General features: G+C 37.9%; 1 protein-coding gene across 1 annotated transcript in view; it reads left to right on the top strand.

The window, feature by feature from the left end:
• CLIP1 (CAP-Gly domain containing linker protein 1) overlaps nucleotides 1-25,303 on the top strand; it is a 61,658-nt gene that overhangs the window by 22,894 nt on the left and 13,461 nt on the right. The window contains exons 8-21 of the mRNA XM_082491518.1: nucleotides 1,114-1,174; nucleotides 2,336-2,368; nucleotides 6,542-6,646; nucleotides 8,154-9,098; nucleotides 10,400-10,516; nucleotides 11,513-11,570; nucleotides 11,810-11,893; nucleotides 12,932-13,088; nucleotides 13,744-13,909; nucleotides 14,004-14,219; nucleotides 15,268-17,553; nucleotides 18,793-18,930; nucleotides 20,671-20,777; nucleotides 23,942-24,062. Coding sequence (XP_082347644.1) covers nucleotides 1,114-1,174; nucleotides 2,336-2,368; nucleotides 6,542-6,646; nucleotides 8,154-9,098; nucleotides 10,400-10,516; nucleotides 11,513-11,570; nucleotides 11,810-11,893; nucleotides 12,932-13,088; nucleotides 13,744-13,909; nucleotides 14,004-14,219; nucleotides 15,268-17,553; nucleotides 18,793-18,930; nucleotides 20,671-20,777; nucleotides 23,942-24,062 — 4,594 coding nt within the window. The remainder of the gene's footprint in view (nucleotides 1-1,113; nucleotides 1,175-2,335; nucleotides 2,369-6,541; nucleotides 6,647-8,153; nucleotides 9,099-10,399; nucleotides 10,517-11,512; nucleotides 11,571-11,809; nucleotides 11,894-12,931; nucleotides 13,089-13,743; nucleotides 13,910-14,003; nucleotides 14,220-15,267; nucleotides 17,554-18,792; nucleotides 18,931-20,670; nucleotides 20,778-23,941; nucleotides 24,063-25,303) is intronic.

Here is a 25,303-nt window from a genome sequence, read left to right as displayed (position 1 = left end):
GTGTTGCTAGGCAGCGCGGCAGTGCCGCTGTGCGCCTGCTACCCATTCACCGAAGTGACGTCCTACAGCCGGGAAAACATTCCACGGCTTCAGCAGTGCAATATTTCTCCTTCCACCTAACTGCTCTAGGCTTATTTACTTTGAAGGTTCTCTTTAATATGTATTCAAGTCAGTCTCAGCAGTGATTTGAAGTCAAATAATCTTTAATCCTCTGTTTCCCAAAGCACATCGGTGAGACCCACTTCCAGTAATAAGTTCTTATTGTCCTTTTATTTCAGACATCCATCACTTGTAACTCCCTTTGATGCAATGATTTCTACATCTGTCAGCCAAGCTGCAGGCACCAGCGGTGTGTGTAGTTCAAAGGAAAGAAGACATGCTTGTCTCTTCCTTTGCAACATCTTACAGTGTTGAAAGGATCAAGGGGAATAGGAGGAGATGTCAGCCCTTGTTCACTGGGGTATACCAGAGTCAGGGGAGGGAAGAAATAACATTTTACAAATTTAACTTTAAGTCAGATACCGGCTTCTCACCTCTGCCTTCTCATTCTAAGACTCCTGTACAGGCAAGGCAAGGCAATGGAGCTTGCACTCCAATTCTGCATCTTGCGGTTCATCTTGCCAGCTAAAAAACGTTTGTCTATGCTAGAGTTTAGAGTTTTGATGCAAGTTGACCACACGCGCTTCTAGAAGGCCCATGGGTGTCTTGGAGGTGTCTGAACTTCCTGACTGTTGCTCGGGTAAATGGTAGAACATACAGAATGTGAGATCAAACCGTTCATTTAGGTCACCTCTTTTGAGGATGTGCAGAAGGGTGAAAGAATGAGATAACCAATGAGGACTTAAAGGTTTTCTTTTTAACTTGTCAGAAAATGAAACAAAATACTTTCTTTATAGAGCTGCAGGAAGAGCGATGCCTTCCTTTGTCAGTGGTTTTAAAGACAGCGTCTTTCCTTCTCTCTAATGCTTCCTGTGAGAGATTTTGTCTTGTTGTTTCTGGCAGTTTGCTGGGACAATCAGAATGATGTCACTGTAGTTCTGACTTCCACTGAAAAGTGAGCTTAAAAGAATTTTCTTTCAGTTTTATCTGAATTTTAATGAATTGTCCCCACAGGAAAGTTGAAGACCTTCAGTTCCGTGTGGAAGAAGAATCCATTACCAAAGGAGACCTAGAGGTAAAACATCTCCAGCTTTGCAAAAAAGATATATTGCACAGAAATGCCGTCGGTTGAGATTAAGTGTACTGTTCTCTAGAGGAGAAAGGCAGGAATGATTAATAGATGCAATACTGCTCCAAGCATATGCAAAGCACATGAAAGTGACTCCCAGTTCTGCAGTCCTTGAGTAAGCTGACCGTCCTGAAAGAACAGGATTGCACCCTCAATTCAGTTCCACCCTTGAGCAAGGGTCGTACAGTGGAAAGGCTGTAGTTGTTTAGAGTAATTAAATTAATTCATAGAAAACTCTACCTTTTCAAATTTTACATTATTTTGTATTATATCTTAGTAATGTTTCTGAAATTGCTAAAAGTAACACCAACAATAAATAATTTTGTAGGTATGAAATTGCAGGTTAATATTTATGCATTCAAAAGTTAACATTGAAGACTAGTCCTGTTTGTCTCCAATCAATTTTTTGAATAATCCCTGTGTTTTCCTGAGGGAAGATTGATTAACAAAGAATGTTATTGCACACAAAATCTAAACAGCAATTAATGTGTGCAATTTTCATCATTTTACTGTTTGTATAACTATAATGTTGGGCTAAACCAGAGTATCTTATTACACAATCAGTATAGAAAACATTTAATGAAGGATTATTCTCAGATATTTGAATGCTGCTAATTTTTATTCTGAATTTCAAATTAAAAAACCAACATACTGTTTAGTTGTTCTACTCTGTTGAGTAGAACTCTGTTCTACTCTAATCAGAAAAATACTAGAATTTCTTGCACAGCATGACGTACAAACTTAATTAACTTGTGTTCCTGTGAACGATTTCTGATTAAAGTGCTAGCCTTATGGAAATTATTCATTTCATATAACATTTCTTTTATTTTAGTCTTCCATTCATTTTAAGATACTTATCTATACTCCTCATAGAATACTCCTCTTATTGTTTAGTCCATGGAAAGTTTTAATTTTTTATTTTTTTGTTCAATCAGTTGATAGTCGCGGCAAACCATCTTAAAGACTCTGGTTTGTCAAGCTGTGTAACTTCAAGTTTAAACTGAATTCAAGATAATGAAATGTATCCTGTTGTTTGTGTTGGAATGATAGTGCGAAGTCTGCAGGTGAAATATTTTTGTTTGTTTGTTTTTTTAATTTTACTGATAGCGAAAGAGGCAGATTTCGGAAGACCCAGAAAATGTAAGAGGGCACTTAAATGTGCAGAGACATCCCATGTTAACAGATTGTGTGCAGAAAACGCTTATACTTATTCACTAACTGCATAATCTGTTATTGAAACATTGACCCTAGTATTTGTGTGCATGTTGCTTTCAGAGCAATTACAACATTTATCGAAGAATGTGTGTAATGACTAAACGTTGTAATCCCCATTAACTGAAGAGAGGGCAAATGTGTCATTAGAATTCTTTAGGGTCAAAAGCTTTGCAACTAATTGAAGAGTATAGGAGCTCGTAGAAAATTGCTGTCCAGGATCTTGAAATGTCTTTCATTTAAGTGTAGGATTTTAGTTGCTTTCTTCACAAAATCCTGCATGCTTTCCTATGAGCTCCTACTGCTGTTCAATAGATGCAGTATGCAATTAGCAGATAAATTTTTCTGAGGAAAAAAATCGGTATGTTCCCCATCTCCCTGTATTTGTTTCTCTTTTTTTTGGCATGAAATGCTAAAGGGAGAGATTAAAAACATCTGACAAATCAGTGTGCAAAGCTTCTCTTCACATAGCTTCTCTTTGAATTATGTAGGAAAAATATACGTTACCGATAACAGAAATTGCCTTACAAGACATTTAAGCAGCCCTCTTGCCTCCATAGCTCAGAACAGTGGAATTTAAAAGCCCTCTCTTTGATTGGACTCAGGAAAATTTATCCCAGGCTGCCTCCTCTGTTACATCCCCAGCCAAGATAGGAAGTTCTCAAGACTAAAACTGGTTTCCTGCTGTGCATTCTTAGGTGTTCCTTTTGCGAAGCTACTTCAGCGATCTGGGTCTCCTCTATTCTTCCAATCAGGCTCACGGTGTGTTAGAAATAAATCTGCATGTGCCCTTCCTTTCTCTTGTTTTGTGCACTCCTTGTTTAATCCTATCTTTACTCCTGATTTCCCTATTCTAATTTTCCCATTAAAATGGACATCTTCACTCTCTAAAGGAGAGAAGTGGGTGATCACTTAGTTTCTAGGCTAATGCTTCATAATCTCAGTCGTGTTCTGTGATTGTTATCCCAGCACGAAGGGACTGAAGGTCGTCTTGCCCCTATCCTAGAACTGATTATCAGCATTTATGGCTTCAGCACAATTTTACAGTTTGACCTATGGATGGAGAACTTAACAGTAAGGTTTATTTTGAAGTGAAAGAGTAGCTAGAATGCACAAATGCTGAAAATGGCTGATGACTGGTCTCTGAAGTTTGTTTGAGTGGAATTCTTCAAGGTTCAAGGCAGAGTGAGTCTCATCCCATTTCCCTATCACTTAATCTAACTGCGAAGATTTGGAGAAGGTGAAGATGCTTCCTTTGTTTTTGTTTGTTTTTTTTTTTTTTTTTTCTTTTTCTGTTTTTCTCTTCCATCCAAGTTATGGTTTACAGTCAAATGATTTTCTTCCTTTTAATAGTGCTCTGCTCTTCTCAGCCAACTGTGCTCTGGGTTTCCTCAAAAATGACATTTCCCTCTACATGATCAGGAGAGAAATCTGAGTGATTCAGAAGTTTGCAGTGATTTTTTACCGTGGGGAAACTGGGGCCTGTCCCTTGGAAATCAGACTTGTTTAAAGGATAATCCCTCGTTCCCTAAATGGGGGGCAAAAAGTGTCTGGCAAAGATCTCTGGAATTTGGGTTTTTTTTGATCTTTTATTTCATTTTGGTAGGATTTTAATTTATTTCCCTTTGTAATATATGAGATGGGCTTAAAATAAAAAAGAGTAATCAGTGATGGTATAGCCAATCTTTGCAGTAGTAAAGCAATGTCTATGAAATTAATGATCGAAGTGTTTGGGGTTTTATGTAGTGTAGAAAAATCTGAGAGAGCATATTTTCCAAAGTGGTGCAAGAATTCTGCAACTGTCAGGTTTGGGGTTTCTTGTTTTTTAATAGATCCCTTTGGTGAACTGGAGCAAGGAAGGTACGAATATTCAATTTTTAAAAATGGATTATTTTGGACTTAAAATTTTGTTGTGGATCGGAACTAATACTAACCTGTTTCAGAGAGGGGGCTGAATTAGAGCCACTTACCAAATATTGTTAGTTCCCTTAGAATACTTAGTTCCATTTGCAAAGGCTGAGGGAGGCAGAAACAGTAATCCATGTTCTCGTGAGGGCTTTTGTTCCCCCAATATGCACTGAATATCTTCCACTGATAGAGAAACAAATCTGCTGTGGAATCTCAAAAGCGAGACAAATCTAAGAAGCAACTTTTAGTGTTTGTGGATTTTAGTATTTTGGACTTGGTAACTACATAGTAAAACAGCCAACTGTTTTCAGCTGGAAAAATGTTTAAAAAATTAAACCACCAGATGTCTGCATGCTTTGGGGAAAGAAGATAACTTGATGCTGTCAGAAGGAATACTGTGTTCGGAGGAGAACAGGCCTGAAGCAAAACAAGAGGCTCATCCCCATCCCACTTGCTCTGCAGAGGCTACATAAGATCTTTAACTGCTGCGGCTGGTTTGGAAGCAGTACTAATCAGCTTGTCACTCTATAAATAACACAGTTCTGTAGGGATTTTTAAATATCATGTTACAAAGATCAGAGAAGCAGCAGTGTCCTGCCAGCTGTGCGCACGCTGCTGCGCTGTGGCTTTGGCAGCAGCATGGCTTTGGAATTACTCACGTGTCTTCCTGCCTTTTTGGATTCTTTCAATCCGGTGTTCAGTGAGGAGCTGTTCAGGTGGCAGGACTCTCTTCTGTTAACAGTAGTTCATAGGGTTTGGGGGTCATTGTGTTACTTTGTTCTGCAGTAAATTAACTGCAGCAATTAAGCGGTGTGGAGACCTTTCATCAAGACTGGCGGGTGCAACTTCTTCAGTTATTAAGCACATCTTCGACTTCATTCAGTCTTCTTCTGGACATCCACCTTACCCTCAATGCGGGCAAGCCCTGGAAAGCTGCTCTCTTTGGAAAAGACACTGTGAAGCAACAATAGACTTTCATACTCCTTTTAATTTGCATTGTTTACAATTTACATTGTAAATGTAAACTAACAGCGCCCTGTTAAGGTTGACACAATACTTGAATCTCGGCACTTGAAGCACAGCACCTGGTTCTTACCTCTTTATATTTCTTTTTCCTTTATTCTACACACACAGACCCCCTCTCCTTTCCCCACTTCAGAGGTACAGGTCAGATTTGAACTAGTTGCTGGACTTTGCCTGCATCTCTCAAACTTCAGGCTCTCCTGCTGACTTCTGGGAGTATCTGGGTGTCAAGCCAGAATATCCAATATTCTGTATTCTTGCTAAGACTTCTACCTCTTTGTAAGCAAAAAGGCAAGGAGGTACCTGCTCACTTAGTTTCATCTGCTTCCTGCTTCTCTTTAGGAACCTATTAGAATTACAAAGATCTTTCTTTTTTTTTTTCCTTACTTCCACATCTTGTTCAATATATTTAGACTTCAGTAACTATAGAGCAGACTGATTTGCTTTTTTACCTGGTTTTGGAGAATCTTACTTGTTGCTTGCTTCCTTCCTGAAAGAGGAAGAGGGGGGGGAAACTAGGAGGGTTCTGCAGTTATAGACAACCATTCTCTTTCTAATTCTGTTTGAAAAATTCATGCCTTAGTGACAAATGAACCTTAATGTTCCCAGGTCTTGGCCAAAAGGATTTTTATGGCTGAGACTTGAGATACAGCTACTATTAAAAAAAAAAAAAAAAGTTTTGATTTGTCACATGAGCTTCAGTGGTGAATTTTTGTCTCCTGGTTAATCACTAAATCAGTTATAAAATAAGCCCAATACATTAAAGAAAAAAGTTAGTGGGATGACAAGGAAAGGGACTTATCATCCTATTAGAACAGGTATAGATATATATACACATATATTTTTTACATAACTATTCTAATTTGTGCTGAAAACTTCATGTACTGATAAATAACTTCTACTCGGCTGCATGAAACTTTTTGTTCATATTTCTTCGTTTGTGCTTTTTTTTTTTACATTTTTTATTTTTGTTACACATCAGTCCATTTACACTTTTCAGTCCATCTTTCTCATCCATAGCATTTCCCTGTTCATTTTATCCACTGCATCTTCTCTGCTCATCATTGGTAGAAGATTCTGGCAGCACGGCCTGCATGTGGCTCCCTCTTCTTGTGCTGGCATGTGATGGTGGCACCGTTGTGTTCTCTTCCTTTCCCTTTTTACTAACAGACGCAGACCAAACTGGAGCATGCCCGCATTAAGGAGCTTGAACAGAGCCTGCTCTTTGAAAAGACCAAAGCTGACAAACTCCAGAGGGAGTTAGAAGACACTAGGGTAATGGTTTTCACTATTTAAATAACAAGACTGATTTGTGTTGTGGAAGATTTCTGATGACACAGTCTGCTGGATATAACATATGCCGAAACAGATCTTTGCTCTGGCCACGATCAGTACCTGCTATAGCTGGAACACTTTAAAAATTAGCATTAATTTTGAGTTTGTGTTGTGTGTGTGTATGCCTGTATATGTGTACTCATTTCTTCAGAAGGATTCAGGTAAGATGTCTTAAAACTGCAAAATTAACACTTGAGTCCAAGTCAAAAACAGCAAATGGGACTGTGAATTGACATAAAGGAATGCTCAGTGGTTAATTTTAGAAGTAGCAAAGTTCATGAAATGCAAAAAAAAGATTGACTATGCCAGCGCTTTTTACACAAACTTAGTATTCGGGGCTTGGTTTCTGAGGTCTTAAATAGTTGTGGTACTACTTGCTTTGCTAAATCGTGGTTAACAGTGGCTTTTTAGTTCTTTTTTTCCCCACCCATGACATAGTCTTTTCATGGATATCCCAGTAGCATTAGTAATAGTGTTTCCCGTTAAAATATTACTGGACATGCTTTGTCCCAAGTTCAGCAGATGTCAATTCTTAAGGAGAGAGGGAGACATATCTATATTTTCATGCTCACGCATGCAGCTTTTCTTGAAATGGAGGTAGGATGAAAATTGTGAAACCAAGAATGTACTCTATAATAAGTACTTTTAAAGAGCAGTTGCAGGTAAGTAATATCGTTTTCAGGATGTTGGTATAATAAGGAGGTTGAAACACGGCTTCCTAATGAGAACTAATTGTGGTAGCTTTGTATGCTTTTCCATACCACAAGCTGCTTCAGCAGTCAGTGAAAAGCTCAGATAACGTGAGGACACTTTTTCAGAGAGAACAATGAGGTGGATATAGAAGGAGTTTCAAAGGCTTTATAGGCTAAATATGTATTTGTATTTTTCTCTGATAGTCATAGCTGACATGAGATTAATTTGGAAGCAATTATTTCAACAAATAAAGACCTCGGGGTTCTCTGTTTTGTTTTTTTTTTTTTTTCCAGTTGGCTTTAAAATGGTTCTGAGAAACATTTTGTTAAGCATTGATAATATACATAAACGTAGTTTGTAAGTTGTTTAGCAAGATGTTATTTCTAGATAATTTCAGAAAAATGAACTTAACTAAATTCCACCTTTAGAGAGAATACATGTAATGCAAAGATGTGGACATTTTTCCTTTTTTAAAGCAATAACTCTACATAAGTGAAACAACAGTTGGTCTTGTTTCACAGCCTTCTATGTAAAAGCTGCATTTGCTTTTACTTAAGGTTTCTTTAGAATTTCCATAGAAATAGCAAGACAAAGAAACTCACAGGTATTCTAATCCAAAATCCTGGTAAGAATACACTAATTATGTTAGTTTGCAACATTTTCAGTGGTTTCTTTTCAGTGAGGCCTAAGTGTCTTTGTATTAAACTACCTTTTATAATTCTTTCTTCTTTTCTTAAAATGCTGTTAATCATAGGTGGCCACGGTATCAGAAAAATCTCGCATCATGGAACTAGAAAGAGATCTAGCGTTGCGGGTGAAGGAAGTAGCTGAGCTTCGAGGGAGATTAGAGTCTAGTAAACATATTGATGATGTGGACACTTCTCTTTCATTGTTACAAGAAATAAGTTCTTTGCAAGAAAGAATGGCAGCAGTTAGCAAAGAACATCAGAATGAGATGAATTCACTGAAAGAGAAGTTTGGTATTAGTGAAGAAGCGTTGCAGAAAGAGATCAAATCGCTTTCAGCTTCAAATGAGAGAATGGCAAAAGAAAATGAGTCCTTGAAAACTAAGCTTGATCACGCCAACAAGGAGAATTCAGATGTAATCGAGCTGTGGAAATCAAAGCTGGAATCTGCAATTGCCTCCCACCAGCAGGCAATGGAAGAACTGAAAGTTTCTTTCAGCAAAGGTGTAGGGGCTCAGACAGCAGAATTTGCAGAGTTAAAGACTCAGATTGAGAAGATTAAATTAGACTACGAAAATGAAATGTCAAACTTAAAACTGAAGCAGGAAAATGAAAAATCTCATCATTTAAAAGAGATTGAATCACTGAAAGCAAAACTGTTGGCAGTCACAGAGGAGAAAGAGCAACACCTGGAAAGCCTGAAGACCAAACTGGAAAGTGTGGAAGACCAGCACCTAGTAGAAATGGAAGACACTTTAAACAAATTACAGGAAGCTGAAATAAAGGTAAAGGAGCTAGAGGTACTGCAAGCCAAGTACAATGAACAAACCAAAGTTATTGATAGTCTTACACCACAGATCAAAGCTGCTGAAGAAAAGCTTTTGGACCTTGCTGCACTTCAGAAAGCCAATTCTGAAGGTAAATTGGAAATCCAGAAACTTAGCAAGCAGCTTGAGGCAGCTGAGAAACAAATTCAGAATTTAGAGACTGAAAAGGTTGATGGAAATAGCAAGGTTTGTATCAACATCCATCCTTTTATTTTTCCTTTGCTTTTATTTTACATTTGTACTGTTCTAATCTGCTATAGCAAATACATCACAGAATAAACTGGTTTTATTGAATGTATATCTTAGTACCATCTGAGGAGGTTTAGAGAAAGTGTTAACTGGGTCATGTCTCAACAGGTTTCTAGAGCTCGGTCCATACCACTAAGCAAAAGAAAAAAAATTCTTTCTGCAAGCTTCGGCATGCCTCTGCCGAAGGCTTCGTGTTATGCAAAAGTTGGGAGAAGAATCCACACATCTTAAGTTTTTAATCTTTGGTGATAGAGATGTTCAGATAAAGTGACTTGGGGCTCAATGGGGAAATGTCTCCTCTGTACATCCACTGCCTTGCCTCTCATCAAACAAGGTGATGGAAGAAACTATTAAAAACAAAAGAAAGCAATAAAGATCCTGGTGGAACTTTTCTTTAAGACAGGGGTATGCAGTGATGTTGTTAGGTGCTGTTTCATGGCTCTTGTGAAGCACAGACTGTAATGTGATACTTCTTACAACGATTTTTCTTGGGTTTGGATGAAACGTCTCTTTAAAGTCGATAGCGTGGCGTTCAGTACTTCAAAGTTGTCCCACCACTGCAGCTAGGAATAAAAGTACTAAGATACCATTTCATTTTAGGGGTTTCCCCACATCCCCAATATATCCATGACCTGAAAAGCCAGAGGCCTAATTGTGAGAGTGGTGGGAAAGTAACTGGAAATAGCTTTCATAAGCCTTCACAGATGGTGCCAAGATACTAGATTTCTACAGACCTTTGACTCTATTTTTTGAGGTCACACTGGGTTTCTGCACTACCCCTGGGTGTGGTACAGAGCCTTTTGAAAAATTACATCTCCATATGTGTATTGGTCTGAAGAGTCAGTTGAAGCATAAATGCTAAATTGATCAGTTAAAAAAATCAGACAATAACGAACCAAAATGACAGATTCAACTGATGCTGTAACTTTGTTTTGAAATTTTGAATGTACTCAAAAATGTCTGCTATTAAATAATGTTTTCACCATTAGTTCCAAGAGAACTAAATTTTAATGATTTCAAATATATTCCAAGGTGCATTTAGTACTGTGATGTATGTAGTTGTCAGTGCAAATCAGCTTTACTGAGTTAACACCACATTGTTTTTCTTCAGTTGTTTTTTTTTTTCATCTTACAGTGATTTTAATATTAGTTATTTCTTTCAGACTCAACTTTTAATTTTCCTAATTTTTCATTCATGTTTGTAATTTTATTTTACTCCATTTCATCATCTTTGTTAGGCTAGTAATCTGGCCAAAGAACTGCAGGGCAAAGAGCAAAAGCTTCTTGACCTTGAGAAAAACTTGAGTGCAGTAAATCAAGTTAAAGATTCTTTGGAAAAGGAGCTTCAAGTTTTGGTGAGTAATACCCAAAATTTTTGACTTTAATCTTTGGATTTTGGTTTTCACGGTGAGACTGTAACTGAAATCTGTGGATCAGCTCTAAGCAAAGTCTTTCAAAGCTATTTTACTCATGAAAAGAAGGCAAGGGTTCATGACCAGAAGGATCTATCTCAGAATAAAAAGAGCATTTCACCTGAGTTCTGTCTTGGTGTTATGTCTAAATAGAACTCATCTTAAGAACGTAAGATAAAATATTAAACCAAATAAAAAGCAGCATGTAGTTTAAATTTAGACTACTTGTTAGAGGGAACACTTGGCCCTATATTATAACTGTTGTACAAATTAATGCTTGCCATACAAATAGTTTCTGAAGACATTTTTCATCTGATTTCTTATTTTGCAAATTTAATTAAATTTGCAAGTATTCCGTAGTTGAGTTGGATTTTCTTGAGAAACTACACCAGAGTTGGTAACAAAAAGACATGCTTTTAGGTTTTACTGTCTCTGTCATAAAATCTTTCCATGGCCATAGTAGGTATTTGAAGTTGGTGGAAGAGAGTCTTGTTTCTTATCTTCCTCAGTATCCTCCCTTTTCTTCCCAGTAGCATTTCTTCCTGCTGGTAAAGCTGGAAAACACTGGTATGCGATTGATCACATGGTTGCAGGTGTGAACTGCGCAGCCTATGAGCAGCATGGATAGCTGCTTGCATTGAGAGCCAGAAATCCCATCTCCCGCACTGGACTCTGGCTGCAGTTCTGTTGCTGTGCTACCTGATGGAGAAGTTATTTTGAATGATGCTTAGGGACTTGCTTGCAACCAAGGCAAGGGAAAATCTTGCTTTATGTTGCTGAATATATCTATGCTAAACTGTAATTCAAAAACTTCAGATCTTTTTATGATAGGAGTGACAACTGTTCTATTTTGTACTTGAAAAATACCTAATATAAATTCAGTGCTTGAATTCTACTACTATTGCCAAACCTTACCTCAGGCTTTTATCCATTTTTCAGAAAGAAAAGTTTACTAGTGCGGCTGATGAAGCAGAAAACGTTCAACAAACTATGCAAGGTATGTCTACTGCTAAACTAAACAAAGAACTAAAAAGCTGCAGAAAATAAGTGCAAATTAAAGGGTTTTTTTCCATGTGCTTTCAAATTTACATCTGGTAGCACAGCAGTTTTGGCAGCTGTGGAAAGGACAGGATTACTTGCAGCCTGTCATCTTAAAAGCAATATACCTTGCAAGTAGGTGGAATTATCTGCATCTAAGTAGTTACTAACTTTGTTTTCAAAATTTTACTTGCATAGAAACAATAAAAAAACTAAACCAAAAAGAAGAGCAGTTTGCACTCATGTCTTCAGAACTGGAACAGCTGAAGTCTAGTTTGACTGGTAAGGAAGTAATAAAAAGGAATGTTTTGAAAAATGCATCAGCTTTGTGCTTTCGTATGCCTCCTGCTCAGCTCACCACATCGTAGTATGTAGTGCTTTCACAAACGCATATGGCTTCAAAAGAAAGCCGCCTTCTCTTGGCAGAAAATGGCTTTTGTGGCAGTGTGTATAGTGACACAGGAAGGTGACCATGGTGTTAAGGAAATAGTGCCGTAAGGCAGAAGATTTCCTGGTTGAGTGTATTCCAAATCAATAGTTAAATTCTTGCTTGACATTGCAATGAAATCATATTGTGGTAATGGTGAGATAGCAAACAAAGGCTTAGGGACCAGACTGAGCGTTACAAATGTAAGGGACATAGTTCATGGAAGTCTTGTCCCTAAGTAGTGTTTTCTTTTTAAGGACATCAAGAAGACTCTCCATTAGTCTGGTTGTCTGCTTCTTCCTATCTCATAGGAGGGAGCCTTGCTGTATCTTTCTAGTTGTACATCTCAATTTAAAACCAACATAGAAGGAAATTAAGACTCATTATGTACCCTGTAAGCTAGGCTTTCAAGGCATGGTTGGGACTGTAGAAGTCATCCCAAGGGCTGCTCTTGCCCTTGGTGGCAGTGCCTGCCCTGGACTGAGTCATTTTTTCACTGTAGCTTTATGTTGCTTATATTGTTCGTCTTCTCCTGGTGAGTTGTCTCACCTGTAAGATGTGCGTACCCCTCTCTTACTATACTGCTTGATTACCCTCTGATATGGGTAGAACTCATATCAGCTTTTCATGGCCTTAAGTTAAGTGAATCAATTCTGCAAGAAGGATTTCTTGACTAGTTGCTTTTTTACTATTTGTGAAGAATTCTTCACCTTCTGCTACAGTTAACAGTTCAAAAGTCAAACAATCTTATTTTTTTTTTTATTTTAAAGGGGTAATTTGCAAGCTCTGTAGCGTCAATATTTCCCCGCTTATAGTTCTTTACTATCTTCTAGCTATTCTGTGCATACCCTTTCTCTTAAATTTACTGGACTGCTAACCTTTGTCTTGCTCAGTGATGGAGAAGAAATTGAAGGAGCGAGAAGAGAGAGAACAGCAACTGATTGAAGCTAAAGCCAAACTTGAAAATGATATTGCAGAGATCATGAAGTCTTCAGGAGACAGCTCTGCCCAGCTTACGAAAATGAACGATGAGCTCCGGTTAAAAGAAAGGTATTCCATCATTGTCAGAACATTTTCACATTAATTCTTTATTCCTGCACTCCCAGCACTTCTCATTTTATCTTTTTGTAAATATCTGAAGAAGATGCTCCTGAGTGTCACATTGATATGACAAGTGAACTTATTCTATCAAACTAAATTAATCAAAACAGTCTCCTCAGAGTGATTTGAAGAGCATCTAACATTTATAGTTCTAAAATTCTTATGTAACATGCTTCTCATTGCTCAGAGTAAACGACCTTTTTAATAATCTAGACTGTTTTGTGATTGTGGTTCATAATTATTTAATCACCTGATAAGCTTGGTTTATTTGGATATATAAAAGACTTGGGTCGCATTTCTGTCTAACAAGAGAAAATGTGTTTTGTTTCAAGTAAAAATTGTATGTAGAATGGTTGTTCTTTACCTTTACAAAACCCCAGAGGGGGCAAAGTAACTGGCAGCTGTGTCGCTCTGCACACAAGCAAGTGCTCCGTCTCACTTCTGTGTATTTAATTTAGCAGAACATTCTCTATATGTTAAATAATTAAATCTCTTTCTAAATGCTTGGACAGAATGTAGAACTTCAGCATAATTTAGACTTTTTCATCTCAGTGCTTGTCGTGCTGTCAGCAAAAAGTAATGTTCTTTTATTTGGTCTTTCTAGGCAGTTGGAGCAAATACAACTTGAGCTTACAAAAGCAAATGAAAAGGCTGTTCAGCTTCAGAAAAATGTGGAGCAGACAACACAGAAAGCTGAGCAGAGTCAGCAAGAAACTCTCAAGATTCATCAAGCAGAACTGAAAAATATGCAGGATCAACTAACAGACATGGTAAGAAGAACTTTAAAAAGCAGTAGTTAAATATGTGCAGAATATTGTACCACTGCTTCTGTAACTGTGTTCCGATTGTTTTATCTTCTATCAGAAAAAGCAAATTGAGACCAGCCAAAATCAGTATAAGGATCTTCAAGCAAAGCATGAAAAAGAAACTTCTGACATGATCACTAAGCACGATGCAGATATCAAAGGGTTTAAGCAGAACTTGCTGGATGCAGAAGAGGCACTGAAAATTGCACAAAAGAAAAATGATGAGTTAGAAACACAGGCTGAGGAGCTGAAAAAGCAAGCAGAACAGGCCAAAGTACGTATACTCTGTTACTCTGCAAGTAATTTCAAGTTTAAATCTTTCTGTTTCAGTGAGTTGCTGGTTTTTTGCCTGGCTTCACCATTTCAGAGTAATATTGTTGCAGTGTTTCTTTTTTGAACCTTTCCAGGGTAGATTAATATTGGTTAGGGAAGAGAAGCATACAGGACTAACGGGTTGTCTTCTCTAGATTAGACAAGAATCCATGAAATACAGTTCTTTGATGTTAACATTTTATGTTCATAGATATCTGGCTCAGCACAATCAGTTGAAGCCAAATGTTATTCTGTGTTTTAAATGCATGAATTTTAAAATATGTTGTGAACTATTTCATTTAAAAGCGTTATACACCTGAAATTTTGTTCTGTAGAATAACCCAATATTATGTGCAGCTATTTAGTATGTAGCTTGATTTTAGTATTTTTTACTTTTTCTCCTGTTTCTTTGACATTACTGCTTGCTTTCATCCCTTATTAGTTATATGCTGTAATCTTTGTTTTCCGCTTTAGCAAAATATTTAGTGTATAAATTGGCACACAAGTTAACTTTACATACACTGCTGATGTGGTGCTTTGAATTAAATGGGTTATGACAATATGTTTTGAACATAATCATGACGACAATTATCTATAGAAGATGAATTTGAGAACTGGAAGTCAGTATCTAATATAACTCCCTGCATTTTAATTCACTTAGATTCTCATGAAATCATGCTGTGGCTCTACTTCCTGAGTAATTTACATTCAGAAAATTTGTTGAGAATAGTTTTCAAAACAATTTGAATTCTTGCATGGAGGAACCTTCAAACCATGCTTTTTTAAAATTATTATTATTATTTAATTACTGAAAAGTTGTCTTGCAGATGGTGGGTGTTTTGTAATGAAATATCAGGGGTGGCTGTCAACAGTTCAGTTTGCGCAGGGACCGTGTGTCAGTGTATACACTTTTTAAAAACTTAAAATACAGTAGCTCTATTTGCCCTTAAACCACATTTCTCATTTGTCTGCTTCATTTCATTTTTGTTTTCCCTTCTCCCTGACTTTAGTCCTTAAGCTCTGTGTTAGCATCAGCCAGAAAAGAGATTGAACTAATGTCAGACAAGATGAGGGGTTTGATATCAGAAAAAGAGACTTTGGCACAGGAGGGGAATACTTTAAAATTAGAGCGAGGTTCCTTATTATCAAAACTTCTAGAATTGGAATCAAAGATTTCATTAATGCAACAAGACCGAGAAGAACTTTTGATAATAAATGAAGAACTTAATTCAGAAAATAAAAAATTTCTAAAGCAGAAGGAAGAAGCTGAGGCCAAAAGCCAGCAGGAAAGCACAGAAAAGGCAGCTTTAATTTCTGAGAAAAGCAAATTACTCTCTGAAATAGAGGCAGCGCAGGCAAACCTTCTGAAGATAACTCAAGAAAATGATGCTCTCCTGTCTTCAGAGTCAACCTTGCTCCAACAGTTGAAAGAACTTCAGGCCGATAAAGATGCCATGGATGTGGTATGTCAGAAACATACCAAGGAATGGGAAGAACTGGAGAATTACCAGAAGAAACTTTTGGAAGAGAAAGATGCAGTTGTTAAAGACAAAGATGATACTATTCAGAAGCTGGAAAGTTCTTGTGAGGCCCTGGCCAGAGATCACAGAGAGCTACTGCGAGAAGTGTCAGCTCTGACTGCAGAGAGAGATTCAGCCCTAGGTAAACACTTAGATCTTAAAAATACATATACAGCCTTAAAAAAGGAAAGGGACAGTGTATTGGAGACAAGTCAGAGTCTGCAGTCCGAGAAGGAGATGCTCCTTAAAAGCATAGAAGAGCTGCATGTGAGTTTAGACAATACAGTCAGTGAAAACCAAGCATTAAAAGTGAGAACAGAAGAGATGCAAACAGAACTCGAGACTGAACATAAAGAACTTAAAAAAGCGATGAAAGACAATATGGAGTTGAAGGATTCCCTTGCTAATCTCTCTCGTCTTCTTGAGGAAGTTAAAGCCTCAAGAGAGATATCCAATTCTGAATGTATTCAGTTACTTCAAGAGAAAAAGGCTCTTTCTGCATCAGAACAAAGGCTTTTGGCTGAAAGGGAGGAACTTTTAAATGAAAATAAGGCAATTGCTGAAAAGCTTGCTAAAGCCACAGCAGATGCCATACTTGCTGAGAAAGTCTTTACTGAGAAAATAAACGAAATGAACTTAGAAAAGGAATCTGGTTTTCGTAAGTTATTGCAATTTGAAAGGCACAATGAAGCTCTTCTTCAAGAGAAGAATGAATTGGAGAACAAATACTCAGAGCTTCTTGATGAAAACAAGTCTTCTGCAAATGTAATTTCTGATATGAAGAGAGAACATGAGCTGGATGTCTCAGCCAACAGAGCTCTGGCCCAAAAGAATACCATGCTCCAAGATTCCATTGAAGCCCTTCAGGAAGAACTACGTCAGAAGACTCGAGAAAATCAAGAGCTAACAGCCTGTAAATGTGACCTTTCAGATCTTCTAAAAGAGGCCCAGGATGCCAAAAGAACACTAGAAAATGAACTGTCTGCTCTATCGCATGCCCAGCAGGTCCTGTCATCTTCATTGGAGACCTGTTCCTCTGACAGGGAAATGCTGACCAAAGAGAGGGCTGAACTGCAAGATAAATGTCAGAAGTTAAATAGAGAGGTTGCGATTATGAAAGAAAACTTAACCATAGAAAAGGAAGACAGAAAACTGGACAAGGAGTCATTTTTGTTGGAACGTATGGAACTGCAAAGCAACATCAGCTTCTTGGAGAAGGAGATAGAAGAGCTGAGAGAGAAAAATAAAGAATTTCTGACTGAGAAAGAACTTTTAGTTCAGGAGAAAGAAAAATCTCACACTAAACTGGTGGAAATAGTTAAAGAAAAAGAAACCCTCTGTGCAGAGACAGAGCAGCTTGCTTCCAGTATCGAACGACTGAAGAGTGACTTTGCTTCCTTGTCTAAATCAAAAGCAGAGCTCCAGGACTCGCACAGCCGTGTCTCTGAGAGGCTAGATGATCTTCAACGCCGGCATGAGGTGATGGAGAAGGAGAGAATGCAGTTACTTCAGGAAAATGACAGCCTGCTTGCTGAACAGAAGAGCCTGGTCATCATTAAAGAAGAAATACTAAAAGAGAAGGAGAAATTCTCCAAGGATTATTATAAACTGCACGAGGAAGTATCACTTTTGGAACAAACTAATAGTGACCTTTCAGGCAAATTGCTGGTCTCTCAGGGCAAAAATCAGATGCTGCAGGAGGAGATGAACAATCTGGCTTTGAAACTAAAAGAAATTGAGGCTCTCCAGGCCCAAACAGTAGCGCAAAAAACTGAGGTATTGAAACACATAGTTGAACAACCAAGTACGGTTATACTAATACTGAGCACTAACCCAATGGTTTCCTCTCTGCACTTCATTGCACAATCAGCACTTCATCTCAGTACAAACAGGCTGGAATTATGGTCTCTCTCAATATGATACTTTGGGTTTCTTTTCAAGTTGTAACTGTGAGTCTGAAAGACACTTTTAATATTTAGAAATATTTTTTTAAAAATATTAAAGCCTATGTTGTCGCTGAATGTTGCAAGAAAACAATGTAAACTGTGAATAAAAGGAAGTTTTATTTCCTGCATCTGGTAGGAGAAATTGAGCAGCTCCTTCTGTTGAAGTACTCTGCAGCTTAAAAGCTAGAGTAGTAATAGATAAGGTTTTAGATTGGATCTTTGTGCAATTTTATGTTAAATTGCAACAAACAACAAATTTGAATTACTCAAAAAAGTAGAAAATAACGTACTGCTCCTGCAAATGTAATTGGATAAAAAGCAGTGTAAGAGAACCATTTAAATTTACATTATAGGATTTTCAGTCTGTTAAAGACATTGGCAATTCTGGTGTTCTTTTTATTCACAGAAGTATTTGGTATTCACCACCAACAAATTCTGTAAAGTATTTTTAATTTCAGTTTGTGTGGCTTGAAGCCCATAAAATCACTTTGAATACAAATTGGAATCCAAATACCCTATAGGAATGTATTATGCCTACCTAGGTATTTCAATATTCTTGTGAAGTGTTTCCTTTTATGAGGGCATAATGAACAACAATAATGAAATCATGCAATAATTGGCTTTATCTCCTTTGTAATTTTTAATTCTTTTTCAATTTTTAAAAAACTATTTATAATTACCCATTTTCTGAAAATAGAGCCGTCTGTTGGAAGTGAATATCTGTTGAACTACTACTGTCTAAAGTGGTTAGAAGTCTAAGAGCAATCACAGTGGTGGTAATTAGAAATCCAGAATTACAAAAGAAAAAATGGGCTTCCTCAGTGTAACTCAAGCATGGGGTTATGATCTATTTCTGCATGGAATTGAATCTTCTCATGTCCATTTCTTTTTATACTTTATGCAGCTTCAAAGTGCAAATAAATTCCCAGTCGAAGTCCTTATTTAATTGGAAAGCAGCTGGCAAACCATGGAGCTGTGCATAAAGTATTGAGGTTCATTTTTTGCTTTCAGAGGTCCCTTTGGTAATACTTTTTTGGTTCTTTTTTTCCCCACCCCCCTTTATATATAGGCTGCCAAAATGGCAGAAGATGTTTTCCAGACTGTGGAGAAGGTGACCAAAGAGAAGGATGCCATTCACAAAGAAAAGATTGAAACTTTGGCCTCTTTGGAGAACTCTAGACAGACAAACGAGAAGCTACAGAACGAAGTAATCACATTTAAATGCTTTTATATTAAAAGTTTTGTGTAGTTGGTAAGGAACAACTGTTGAATAACACAAAATCAGCGTAGGCAAGAGTGGACTCTGTCATTTTCCCAACACAATACTCAGTCTTGACTGGCTTGTGAAAACTTACTAGACGAGTGCATATTGTTGGCAACTCTAGGTGCTTTATATAGCCGTATGACCTATGTTCTTTTGTTTTTTGTATGTGGTTTCAAATACCATACAGCATATAAGGTCGTGTCCCTTAAATCTTGGTGCAGCAACAAAAGAAATTCTCTTATGTAATAGGAGTTTGGGATGCCACAGCAGCTTTTGCAGATCACAGCATCAAGAGGCATGGGTTTGACTTGAGGCTTAATCAGTCTTGCTTTGGATAAGTTGCTTAGATGAGACCACTCTGTGCTTCGGTTCCCTGGGTGCAAGTATGGGGTGCAACTTCACGCTCCAATGACGTGCTGCAGAGCTCTTAGTAACAGTGCTTCTAACCCACAAATGTTATCGCTCTGTTTCTCACCTCTAACGCACTCCTTGCTCTGTACATCCTCTTTGTGATCTTCACATGTGTAATGTTATCATTTCTTCTTTTTTCCACTTTTCTGTTTATCAGAATTGTGGTCTGACAAGATACAAATTGTACTGAGCGATGCACTATGCAACCACATGAACACAATGGCCCCAAAGAACTTCAGTCAAACATGTACAGCAGTTCCGCTAGGGACCTGGTTTCAGTCTATGTCCTCACACTACTTTGTGATACTCCAGGGTTTGAAGAAGAGAAGAATGTCCTCACTAATTTCTTTCACATTCCTTTGCCCGAGAGTATCTAGTCTAACATTGAACTGGCATCTTTTCTGCAGATCTTGAGCACCTTATGGCTTCTTTTTGACGGCTCTTTCCCTTTGCAGCTCCGGTAATAATAGGTAGTGAACAGCTGGGCTAACCTAAATGCCACAGCTTGTGCTGAAACAGTAATGATTTCCAACAAGATCTGATTGACTCGAGAATTAAATGCGGTGACGTTAATAATGGCAGGGGTTCGCTTTCTGGATTAAAAAAAGTAAAATCCAGAGAGTCCTGTAATGCCATGAGAATGGCTGAAGATTATCTGTTATGTAATATAATGTGTCGCCAAATGCGAACAAATAAGGTTTGCAAGCCTGTGCTGTTTACGTGGTAGATGCAAGCTCAGTCAATAGATACACAACAATTTGTCCCATGCAACAAGATCTCTGAAAGGAATTAATTTCTCATGGTTGCAAGCACAACATTGAGCCTACCGTTTCTCAGAAATTAAGGTATGGTAAAGCAGAACTTTTTATCAGTTATCTTAAAGGAATGGAGATCAAGGGCACAGCTAATTTTAGCAACAAATGTTGATTTTTTTATTTTTTTTTTCTAAAGTGCTTTGAGTTGTATAGCATTTAGAATGGAGATGCTTTGGAGCTTTACCTTTTATATCAGGGTATATACATCAGGTTACTGTAAACTGCTTTTCAATGGATTCTTTGTGCTGCTTGACTTGAAAGCAGAAAGTCTTATAACATTTTCTGTTAGACAAATGCTTCTCAGTACCAACAGATTGAATTAATTTGAGGGCTAAAGATGAAAAAGTGCAACAGCTCAGCTCAGCCCCCCATTTTGCTGAAGATCTTTTCCGAGTGCTACACCTAAGAAGTCTATAGTTTCATTAGTGTAATGAAGGTTTTTTTTTTCGTCTTTAAGTTGGACATGCTTAAACAAAACAACCTGAAAAATGAAGAGGAACTTAATAAATCAAAGGAGCTTCTAAATCTGGAGAACAAGAAAGTGGAAGAACTTAGAAAAGAGTTGTAAGTATTTCAATGTTAAACCTGTTAAATGATTCCTTTGTATTTACATTTACCTTTCATATTTTTGAAAAATTGTCTTTCAGTATGCCTCTGGTATCCTCGCTTATAAAGCAGATATTAGGTCAAAATTAAATATTAGTTTGACATGTATAAAAGGGGAAATCAGAATGTTGCTCCTGAATTGCTGAAGGGTATTGAAGCAAATCCTTCACTGCAAGCATTGTTTGAAATTTGTTTGTTGGAGGAAGTATAGAGTTCTGCCACCTGAGGGCACTAGATTATTTTAAACGCTTTATTATAAAGAAATTCCTGTTTGAATTTAATTACAAGTGCACCTGGACTATTAAGTAGTTCTAAGCATCTTTGTTTATAGAAAATCTGGTTCTGCTTTTATTTTTCATTCATGACTTTATCCAGTTTATTCCTGGTTCCCAACTATGCACTTATTTTCTAACTGGTACAATACAAATGCCATATATAGTATGCAAAACTAGAGTTAATTGCTTGTCATTTAGATTCTTCATTTGAGAAACGACCTTTTATGTACTACAAACTAAGGGTGTGTAACATGGTATACAATCAAATTAACTGCAAAGCATCTGATATAAAGTAATTTGCCCTGTGGAATCTCATTGTGTCAAAGCTCTTGGTGTGCCACCGTGAATAAAAATCCAGCCTCGTTACTGCCACCCTGCAGTAGCTGCATGTCCCCCAAGTTTCAGAGATGTAATGACTTAAATCACAAATCTCTGTTCCCACCTGCACTCCGAAAAGAATTTCTTGACTCATGGGCAGAGCTGGAATCTGGACTGATAGCTAAGAGCCGCTTTGGCTAATTATTATTATTGTTAGTTCCGTAAGTCATCTTGTGACAGTTCTTAACCACTGAGGTGAAGACAGGACACAAAGGAAATCAGCACGCAGAATTAATACTAACTTTCTGTACGACTGACAGATTTTACTGCTTGCTTTTAAAAACCTGCACGCTTGTACAGACAGCAAGCTCTGTTGAGAAAGGCAGGATTTCATTCCATGAGCAATTCCTGCCTGCCTCAGTGCTCATGGGAAATGCCAAAGCAAAAGAATTCTTTCCAGACTAGTTGCTCTAATGCTTGAACAGCAAGGGGCTGGCAGACTCTGGTATCATGGAAAGACAAAATATCTTAGACTGTAATTTATTAAGCAGTATTTATTTATTAAGTTATTTACAGAAGATATTTCCTTGAAAATCTTCAGCGCTGAAAGGTGTTCTCATGATCCTGATCACTCTGTGGGTTTTTTTAATTTTTTTTTCTTAAGGTTAATCTTAGTCATAGACTATTGCTGAACGTGGTCTCTAATCATCAGTTGTATGAGACATTGTGGATGAGTGGAAGCTAGTCTAGTTGTTTTTAATTCATCTTTGTTGTCGTAATTTATTTTGTGTGTTGCCTTGTTTTAATTAGAGTAAGGAATTAGCCTGATAATCGGCATTTCTTGATCAGCAGTAATGTGGGTAGAGAGAACACCTTTGAGAGGTCAGTTGGTGAAGGCAGTGCCCTTGCCTGGCGAAGGACAGTAAAGGGGAAATTCTGCCCACAGGAGCTGTGGCTGTGGGTAAGGATGTACTGCTGCCTCCAGAGCAGCACCTTTTGGAGGCAGGAGGATGTTAGTGGCATTGGTGTCCTTTGTAAAAGAACCTTCCATGTAAATGCAGGATGAAGAGAAGCAGAAATACCGGCTGGATGTTGTGTGTTCAGTTACTACTCCATACTGTCAAGTGCACTTGCAGCTATCAGTTTAAAGTTGCTTGGCACTAAACACAGGGAAGCGTTTCACACAAATTGACCCCAGTATTTTGTGTGCTTTTGTTACAATGCCCTGGATCTACGCTTTAATGCCAAAAGCAAAAAGAGGAGAACTGGTTAGTACTGCAGTTCAGCAAACAATCGTGGTTAAAAATAGGTATGTTCCTGCATCAGCAAGTAGATTCGTACCAAGATAATGGGAATCGATGTTCAGTGATGTGAGCTGGCCTGTTTAACCCAGTCTGGGTAGATTGGATTGGAACTTGGTCAAGGTGAGACCAGATAGAAGAAATGGTTGGAAAATCTTAGTCATATTGCATGCTGAACTCAAAGTAAATCAGCCTTCCTTTTGTTCAAATGCGCCCAATAACAGACCGTAGAGTCCTCGTGTTTTGAAATGCTTAAGTTTCTGACTTAAGGGCTCTTCTCCCTCCCACTGTCATAAAAGTATTTTTAATATTCCAGTCAGGGTTTGACTCTGTATTATTGGCACATAGGAGTACTGAGACTCCTTTTTATGAAAACAGAACACAGTCATAAAAATTACTGTTTAATGAAATGAAGCGTATAGGTTTTTTATGTTTTGAAAGACGTCAAATCTTATAAAACCTTGTGTTAGTCACTTGTGTTCCAGGCAGGCATGCAAAATATTTTTTCAAAAATTCATTTAAAATAAAGTTACTTCAAGGAAACCACACATATTAGTAGCAATGTAGGCTAATGAAACCTCCAAATCCTTTTTTTTCTTCAGCTTTTGTTTTATCTCATTCCCAGTTTTGTATCTGTTAAAATAATGGAACAGGTTAGATACTTTTCTGTTCTGCCTCCTGTGATCTTGCACATTCTTGTATGTTTGGATGTCAGACCTTGTAGGGAGTATTTAAATAAGTGGAACTATAAGCTTTTTTCTTTTATTTTTTTCCCCCTTTTCTTGCTATGCTCACCCCCACCCACCAACCATTTTTTTTTTTTAAACAATTTTTAAACAATTCTCATGTTTTACCTCTGGCTACAAAGTTCATTTCTGAGACAGTCTAGGGTAGAAACCTCGCCAACCTTCTTGTCAAGTCCTACCCTGTATTTCTAAATCCAAGCATTTGCTGACCACTGGAGGCATGCAGAACTAGCAGGCTGAACTTACCTTCCATTTCTTTGAGTATCTGATACATTTAAAGGAAAAGCAGTTTTGTGCTGCCACTGCTTTTGAGGGTTAAGCCTATCCCTGTGCATCTGAGGTATAGATTGTCACCTTTATTATAGATCCCGTTAGACACGTGACCTAGATGTATTTTTCCAAGCTGTGAAGCTGAATCTCTCCCACAGTTTTTTCTTGCCTCTCTCGTTCCTATGGTAACGATGCACTCTCTGTCCTCGCAGCGAAGCGCTGAAGCTGGCAGCAGCTCAGAAGTCCCAGCAGCTCGCGGCTTTGCAAGAGGAGAACGTGAAACTTGCCGAGGAGCTGGGCAGGAGCAGGGACGAAGTCACAAGTCATCAGAAGGTAGAGTGGCTGGAACGTTTCCTGATCTATGGTGAAAGTGCTGTGCGTGCTGTTTCCGCTGATGCCTGGGTGACGTTGCACTGCATGTTTGGGCTTGAAAGATGAGTTGTTCGGAGAATGTTTTAAAATAAATTTGGCAGCCACCTGCACGGGGCGGTTAGAACTGCAGGCTAGCAGCAGGTTACGTAACCCGTAAGGGATACTTAGGAGGCTTGGGAATAAGCATAAATTAAATATGCTTTAGCCAAATGTATTAACAGACACTTGCTATTTCTGTTGGGAGTAATTTTGTTATACAACTACGGAAATCTCCATATACCCAGTACTAAGGAAATCTAGCTATTTAATTCTCTTCCTTATTCCTGCTCTTCCTTCCCACTAAAAAAAAAAAAGTATTTAGGATGTTTTTCAGGATACTATTTGAAACTACTTGGTTCAACTCTGTCTCTAAATAGCGGTATGCACGTGTATGCTTGCTTAAACTTCATGCTGTACGTGTACATTAACTGTGTTGTAGCCAGGTAATGGGTACTGGAAGACTAGAATCGATGTAAGATGTTTTTATGCTGGTAGTTTATAGGAGAAAAAAGACACTTTTAATTTTTTTTAGTTTATTTTAACTATTACATTTCAGTGTGTTGTTGGAATTTTAAAAGTATGGGCTTAGTTACACAGCTTATAACACTGGTACTTGTGAAAAAAATAAATTAAATTTACAGCCATTAATATGGTAGGTTTGTTTCCTGTGGAGCAGTTCTGGTGACAGCCACACCATGAAGGCATCTTTGGAAGATCTAGTACAAAAGCAAAGAACGTAAAAGACATGGGCTTCTATATTGTCTTCCACAGATAGCACTGGTGTAGAAGAGGGATATGGCTGATCCCAGTGACAGTGGAACCCATCTCCTCCATCCTGCAACAAAGGCTAATATTTTTAAAGCCAAGAGGCTGACTTTTCCCCAGGGGTCCTGTTTGGAAATATGGAGGATGGGTGACTACAGATCTGGCCAGTTTCTAAATCCTCTTGTCTGCTGACAGGAGTAATGCACGAGCTGCTTCATCCTAAAGAGCCTTTGGAGATGATTAACAAGAGTCCCAGACGTGTGGGCTCAACCACTGACTCATGCTGCATCTGAGTAGTGGCGTGGTAAGAGAATGCTGTCATCCTAAACAGCCAGTGGGAGCTCTGCTCCCCACTCCCACATGTTTTCTTAAATTATTTCAGAATCTTTGAGGCAACC

The sequence above is a fragment of the Vanellus vanellus genome, assembly GCF_965231255.1.
Source record: "Vanellus vanellus genome assembly, chromosome: 16".
Lineage (NCBI taxonomy): Eukaryota > Metazoa > Chordata > Aves > Charadriiformes > Charadriidae > Vanellus > Vanellus vanellus.
The sequence above is the reverse complement of the archived record's forward strand: the minus strand, read 5'-3'. Positions and strand labels throughout refer to the sequence as shown.